Here is a 7,736-nt window from a genome sequence, read left to right as displayed (position 1 = left end):
TTCGAGCGGGCTTGTCAGGATAACATACTAATACAGGGCAGGAGAGGTGGTCTTGCACGATTTCCTGAGAACTTTTCTTTCCTTTCTTTTACTTTTCGAACTGACATAGATTGAACAAAGAAATTATTATATTTTGGGAAAAAAAGGAAAGCAAATTTATAAGGCAACAATAGTCAAAACTGACTAGTTTGCCTATTCAAAATAACAACAACAGTTGGGGTAGACTTTGCCTCAACGGTAATGCCTTCAGTATACATGGTATGGTATACTTGCGACAACAGTAGTGGTCGGTGCTACAGAATTATGCATGCGCCTGCCAAATACTAGTACATTACAAATACAAGCAATAAGGGTTCAAAAGCTCTTGCAAAGGTTGCAAATAATAATTTTGCATTTGCCGTGACATGAGTTCTTGATTTCCCAAATGGTAGGCTGGTCAGATGGCATTTAATGTGTAGGGTTGTATTCGAGACCGGCCTCGAGGTCAGATGTTGACGGCTTCGGTCTCGGTCCGAGTCATGTGTACAGTCTATGGGAGCAAGTGTCCTCCAGCGGCCTCGTGACTTAGAAGTACCGGCCTGGAGTACATCCCTTAGAATGTGGATGTTTTCACAAAAGTCTGGGCACGTGGTTGCACGACCAGACACGCGATCCCCCATAGGTTTGAAGACATCTGGGGGCTCGATAGCTTAATAGCCATTCATATTTGTACAGTTCTTTTTCTGAGCAATATGTACATTTTCCTATCCCCTATAAGCACCGTGCATTTTACTGTTAATATTGCAAACTTTGTGACAAAAAATCTAAATGCCACTTTTTAATTTGAACAAATAGAGTGTGTTCAATGTCTCTGATGTGTAATGTTATGTAAATAGCTTTAAGAGATGTATATAGTTATGAGAATTTAACATTATTATGTGTATTGTTAGTGATTGTGTATACTATATAGATATTGTGCTGGGGCAATTTGTTTTTGTATTTTGTTTTGTGTGTTTATACATATATGTTGTATGGTGCATTTATTAAATTTTGTAGAATTGATCAGGTTATAATAATATCAAATTAGTGTTACATTGATGTGTTGCATTGCTAGCTTGTTTACTAAGTATTATCATTGATTACTATTCAAATAGCCTGAATTACCCCCAATTTAAATATTTTGTTAAATTAATACCTTTAAATGATCAATGATGTCATTATCACATATAATCATTACTAACTTGGGCCAATCGTAATTATGAGTAACTAAATGATTTTGTAAATTAAGTTTTCAGTGAAGTATGTGCCGACTTTTTTTCCATGAAAGCGCATTCTAGGGTCATGAATTTTTAAAAAGATTTTAAAACACATGCAAGTTGTTCTCCCTCTTGTAGGATACAAACATTCTGTAATCTTTCTTTTTTTAAGCCATTTTCGAATTCTTTCATGTGTTATTCTTTTGTCTGATTTTTTTTCAAATCAGGCACGTTATTTCTTTACACATTTCATATCAATTTATCCAGAGTGATGAAAATTGCCCGCTGCCGACTTTTTACAAATTTTTCCACATTTGCTATGGTGTGCCCCCTCAAAATATTTTGATGATAACGGTATACAACTGCATTGAATTTCTGTGTTGTGTGAAAACTATATAAATATACACGCAGTTTGATTAAGATTAATATTGAGAGGTTCCGGGGCTCTGCCTCGGCCCCCACCCATAAAGCACTGTTGTATGGATGAATTTGGACTATGACCCCCAAAAGCTCTACAACCAAACAAAAAAGGAAAGAAAGAAAAGCAAAGCAAAAGGTGATTTTTTTCATCTCGCTCGCTTCGCTTGCTCGGGACTTATATCATAATAGGATTAGACCAGGTGACAAATTACCTACAAATATATATATAACAGAGGTGCACTTAGGTCTCTAATACTTAGAAATTGTGTGTCGTAATTTGCATCAGTAAGGATATTATTTACTCTTCAATAGGATATACTTTTGCATATGGAGGTCAATTTATTGTTTGTAGATGCTGCATCGTACAGATTATTGTGTAGACTTGTGCTATCATTTAACCAATATACAAAGAGGGAATTATTAAGAGCTTTTATGATATGTACATTAGTTCATTGATTTTTTTTAAGCGTGGCACCATGTGAAGTTAAATACCCCCTTCGAAAATGTACTTAGATATTGCAGGGGGGTGTTTCACAAAGATTTAAGTTTGACTTAAGTCGCACTTCAACATCGACGCGTACATGATACGCAACGCGCGATTTTATTGATAGATACGCATTAGTGCGTGTCTCATGACACGATCTGACCAATACGGTCAAGCCTTTCATACTGCACGCAAATCGGTATTTAAGTGCGACTCTAAGTCATACTTAAATCTTTGTAAAACACCCCCTGATCTGTTAAGTACATGTAATTGCCATGTGATTGCTACAGTATGTGTATTTTGTTTTGCTTTTTGTAGTACAATATTTTTAGAGCTGTATTTTTTTGTAATTCCAGTCATCTTTACATCCGAACTGACTTGCTTTCCATAATATTACAAATTTACATGCTAAAATCTTTGTGGAGGCTTTTGGGGGAGGGGAGGGGGCTAATTTTTATTTATGTTGCCAAATTCCAACTAATGTATAATGTGGCAATTGGTGCACATGAAAACAAAACCTGAATTGTGGCAAACGGTAAATATATGCTGAATTTGGTCACAAAATTGCGAGAATATGTATTCGTCAAAATATTGACTTATAAGGTAATATAAAACAGAAATACTAGTACCTGCCTAAAATGGTATAACTGATTTCTTCAAGTATTGGAGATGTTCAGATTATAAGATTTGTTGTTTTATTCCACAATACATTTTCACAAGCTATATAATTGTGAATTAGAGAACCCCAGCCCCCCCCCCCCCCCCCATTTGAAAAGGGGAGTTGGCATACTGGTGACGGGACATTTGCTCCCGTGACAATTGCTCTGGTCTTAATACATTGTATCTCAGAGGGCATAGGGTTCAAGTTAGGATTGTAATATAGTTTTTGGTTCATAATAATGTAAACATGAGGATTAGGCTTTATTTAGTTTAAGTACACTTCTGTTTCGCTCAACATGCAGATTTTTCATTGGAGCAATTGTCGCCGGAGCAAATATGGAACCGCCATTCTGGTATCCCACTGTACCCCTTTGTCGTTTGTGTTGTGTTACATTGTGCCCCTTCACTAGTTTTATAGTTAATTAACCATAATCATAGCCTCATGTAGTTTCCTCAATAAACAATTGTATTGTGATGAATGTGCTTTATGTTAAGTATACAGATTATATGTCTTATCTTATAAATAACCATTGTAAATTACAATTTTGATACAAAATGGAGTAGGTTTTTGTGAGTGTTCTCCTTTTCATTAATATATTATAGATTGTATAGATTTTTGAATGTGTAATCATTGGAAATTACAGAGATTTTTTAAAGAAGTTATTACTGTCTGATAATTCAATGTAATGGAGAGGATTTTTTAGCCCATTTTTTGAGCTGTAACGTATACAGTTGATTGTTGTTTCGCCCCTTTCTACATCTGTAATATGCAGACAGGTATATTATTAAACAATTTTCTGACTTGTAAACAATTTTGGATGTGTCGTGATTGAGTTGGAGTGTGATCTTGGATTATGTGATTATTTTTACCAAAGTGATTTTTATTCTAAATTAAAAAGAACTTATTAAAAATAGAACTGTCATGCACATTTATCAGCACAAGTGCGCTGATATGTCCAAAACCATAAAATAATATGCTCTGGTGCACTTTGCCTGCCAACAAGATTTTTGAAGTGGTAAAATCAGTGGTGGACCGTGACCCGGAGGAGACAAAGCATTGGAGGGGCACAGCATTGTTCATAAACAATACAGTGCCCCTCCAATGCTTTGTCTCCTCCAGGTCACGGTCCGCCACTGGGTAAAATGTTATATTCCATGAATGGAAGTGCTGTGGTATATACATGTATACAGTACATGTAGGACCAGTGCAATGTGAACAAGTTTGATATCCAGACCTAAAAACGGGACATTTTAATGAGCACTTTTGTTTCAATCAGGAACAGGATGTGTCAAACAATAAAAGCTCGATGTTTGAACCACTGGCAGATCCAGGGGTGAGGGGGGGGCAGCTGGCCCATGCCCCCCCCCCCCTTTGAGAGGCACAATTAAAATTTAATGTAAAAATGCTGTTAAGTGTGCCCCTCCCCCCTTTTGAACATGAAGACCTTTTTTTTTGCTTGTCAATTTGTTTGTGGACGAAATCCCTTTAATTTTTTGTTAACCCCCCCCTTAAAAAAAATCCTGGATCCGCCTCTGGTTAATATATCTTTTCACAAATTCATTTCTTTTGTACAAGATAATTGATTCCTTCAAACATAGGTTGGACAAACACTGGCTTTGACTCCCCCCCCCCCCCCCCCCCTCACACACTCCCACTCAGACACGATTTTTCAGCACTTTATATGCAAGTAAAAATACATATGGGACACTGCATGTAGAGATATGCTTGCATGTACCTCAGTCAACCATATATATGCTTATAGGGACAATACCCCATAATGCTGAGTGCTTTTGTTTCACATAAGTGAATTCCCCCCCCAAAAAAAAAAAAAAAAAAAACCTTATTAGTATATCCTTATATGTATATCCTGAATCCTCCCCAACTGTGCTTTATTTAATTTTTTATTTATAATTTTGTAAACAAGTCTGCACAAAGTTAGCAAGAATACCGTAGGCTGGGTATCGAACCCCGGACTTCGTTAAAAGCTCCTTGGTCAGGCGCCTAGACCACTCGGCCACTGTTTGGTTGCTATCCATGCTAGCGCTATCGCAGAACTCGCGATCCTACCCACGTGGTCAGCAGAGGTAACGCGGAAGTGCACTGCTGCTGGTAAACTGATCCAATCAGGCACATAGCCCCTCAATTCCCCCGGAGCTCCGGCGGGCTAGCTAGCTTGACAGGCAATGTGACCAGTTATTTCACTCGAGCAAGCTAGGCTGACGACGCGGGTAACTTTGCTTTGCATTTTATAGACGAAGACAAGTCGAGCTTTATATACTGATCAAGGGTTGTTCCGTTTGTTTACTTGATATATTTACTATGGCAGCTAACGATAGCGGTGAACCTGATACCAAGAAACCAAGGGTCGATGTGAGGTGAGAATATCATGTAAATAGCGATTTAATAAATCAATTCTACAGTACAGTGTACGTGTAGGTCTCTGTCCCTGTCTTGTGAAGTTGTGTGACTCTGTGTGTGATCGTGAGCCTAGCCTGAGGTCTGATCTTGCAGTTGGCAAGTGTAAGAACTTAAGAAGAACGTACCGTACTCTGCCCAATTCTCGCTCACCCTCACAAGCGCGATGCGCACACTGCTTATTTTGATTATCATTTTAAATTCGTCCCAAATTCCCGTTATTGTTTTGTATACTCGCATAATTAAGCACCCAAGAGGAGACCATTACATGAATAAACAAGGCGTGGAAAAATAAAATTAATCCCTTCATAAATCATCGTGTAATACTGCGTTAAAGTGTAAAGTAACCCGATAACTATTTGAACTTCGATCAATTGCACCGAAACTGCACCAGATTAAGTTTTTTTCAATCACTTTAAAAACTCCTAAAAACACGTGAAAATTGTTATATTTTTATATGATGAATGAAAATGTGTGGGTCGCAGGTGAGAGAGGTCCTAGATATGTCAACATGACAAATTCTAAGGAATCAATATTTGCTGTGTGAATGAATTAGCGAGGGCATACCTTGAGATAGAAGCCTGCCCTAACTCCGCTCACCCTGATTGTATATGATAATCATGATAAAAGTATAGGGCCTATATAAACGGAATCCTCATATTTTTCAAGTAGACATTTCTTTAGAATCTGATATTTTTGTGTCATTTCCTTTACTTTGAGGGTGTTGAACCAATCCGCTTGTTGCCAGTTTTATACATTCCTCCTTCCGCCGTTGCCATGGCAACGGATTAATATGTTTTTTAAAAATAACATATTGAGCCTATATGGTATATTCCCCTGTCAATATTTAAATGGTCCAATCATCATTCTTAGCCTTCCAAAATAAATTTCTAGATACATGCCTATCAAGTCATCAAAGTATTAGTTGCAAAAGATCCATTGCCATGGTAACGGCTTATCTTTCTCGCAGAAAAAATGCAATTGTCTGCAGAGACAGGGCGCCGCTTTTTCCGACGTCGACGCGAGGGCGGCGTCGTAAACATTGAAATCTCAAAACAGGATAAGGTTTTCAAATTCATAAGGTTGTAGTAGGCCTATTGATTTCTATAGCTATCATGAAACTTAGAAATAAGGGAGTCAGTGAAAATCCTATAGTGATCGAGTTCCGGTCATGCAACGGTCAAAGGTAATTTAAGGTCAATGAACTTTGGCCCTGTACGTTGGGGGCATTTATTGAATTGTCATAAATGAACGTTATAGTGGGAAAAGATGAATGGTGGAAAATGCCAAAATCTACATTCGACCAACTCATTTAAATTAAATTTCGAACACAACAGAGTGTTCTGCATGGATAAGTTCATTTGAATGCATGGTAATGGTAAGTTACCATGGTAGCACCTGATTACTCTACTAATTCAACTCGTGAATCTATTAATGTAAGAATGTCTGAATTTATTTCAGGTCATAATTCAGTATAGGCCTAGCTAGGGCAGATTATAACTGCATATACGTGAATAATAAAGTAAGTCTTAAAAAAAAGAGATCGAGTTTTATATAAATTCAATCATGAACAAAATTCACAACGAGAGTATTGTATTCAGAGAAAAAACGAGACATTTTAAGCACTTTTGCAATGATGTTTTAACTTGCAAACCGAGAATGACTTGAAAACAAGACATGAATAATGAAACAAACGGGCAATGCAGGCGCGAAGCGCGAGCTGAATAGTTATTTTGTTCTAAATGAAATGCATTTGTCGGTCCCCCAACTTTCATTTTCGTCTTGTCTTCTTCCTTTTATTTTCCTTCCTATTATTTTTTTTTTCATTTTATTATTTTCCTATTCCGGCCTCGATTGATATCCCTTCCGTTGTTGTCTTTTTTGCCACGCGGCCATTTTTAATACTCTTACATTTTCCTCTCTCACTTCTCCTTCAATTTTTTCTCCCCCTCTATCTTCCGCTTTTCCTTTAGCTGAGGGTGACGGCAAATAAAAGCCCCTCGGTCGTCAACGTTTTATCATGGAGCATGCAGATAAGCTGACGTTTACAGAAATTTTGAAAGATAAAAGAATTTGTCAATTATTTCAACACTGTTCACCAGAGGTATATTAATTGTAATCATTGCCCGGGCCCAAAGTGTTTTGGAAAAGGTTTTACAAAAATCTTGCTCTATAGCGAATCATCGTAGGGTCATCAATGCTAAAAAAATGAGACTTCGATGTATATCAATTTCAAATCTTATTTAAGACTGCATACCGACGTACAAACAAGTTAGAGACATTGATAGGGATAGTTTTGTTTTGTTCGGGATGAAGCCCCTCCCTGGTTCCGCGGCCCCTGCAAGTCTATAAAGGCTATATATATTATTATCGATCGCTATGCTGTTTTTATGTGGCCTATTCATATTTTGATGATTATGATTACTTACTCTGAGTATGAAATTTAGGGATAATTTAATTGGAATTAAACAAGGATTTGATACAGGTGACATCAAATAGATGTGCAATTAGGCCTTTGTGA

General features: G+C 37.2%; 1 protein-coding gene across 1 annotated transcript in view; it reads left to right on the top strand.

Moving 5' to 3' along the window:
• Positions 1–4,859: 4,859 nt before the first annotated feature.
• LOC121431688 (adenosine kinase-like) overlaps positions 4,860–7,736 on the top strand; it is a 33,158-nt gene continuing 30,281 nt past the window's right edge. Inside the window, exon 1 of the mRNA XM_041629339.1 lies at positions 4,860–5,175. Within this exon, the coding sequence (XP_041485273.1) occupies positions 5,120–5,175 (56 nt within the window). The 5' untranslated portion in view covers positions 4,860–5,119. The remainder of the gene's footprint in view (positions 5,176–7,736) is intronic.

The sequence above is a fragment of the Lytechinus variegatus genome, chromosome 18, assembly GCF_018143015.1.
Source record: "Lytechinus variegatus isolate NC3 chromosome 18, Lvar_3.0, whole genome shotgun sequence".
In the NCBI taxonomy this organism is placed as follows: domain Eukaryota; kingdom Metazoa; phylum Echinodermata; class Echinoidea; order Temnopleuroida; family Toxopneustidae; genus Lytechinus; species Lytechinus variegatus.
This window is presented reverse-complemented; position numbering and strand designations above follow the sequence as displayed.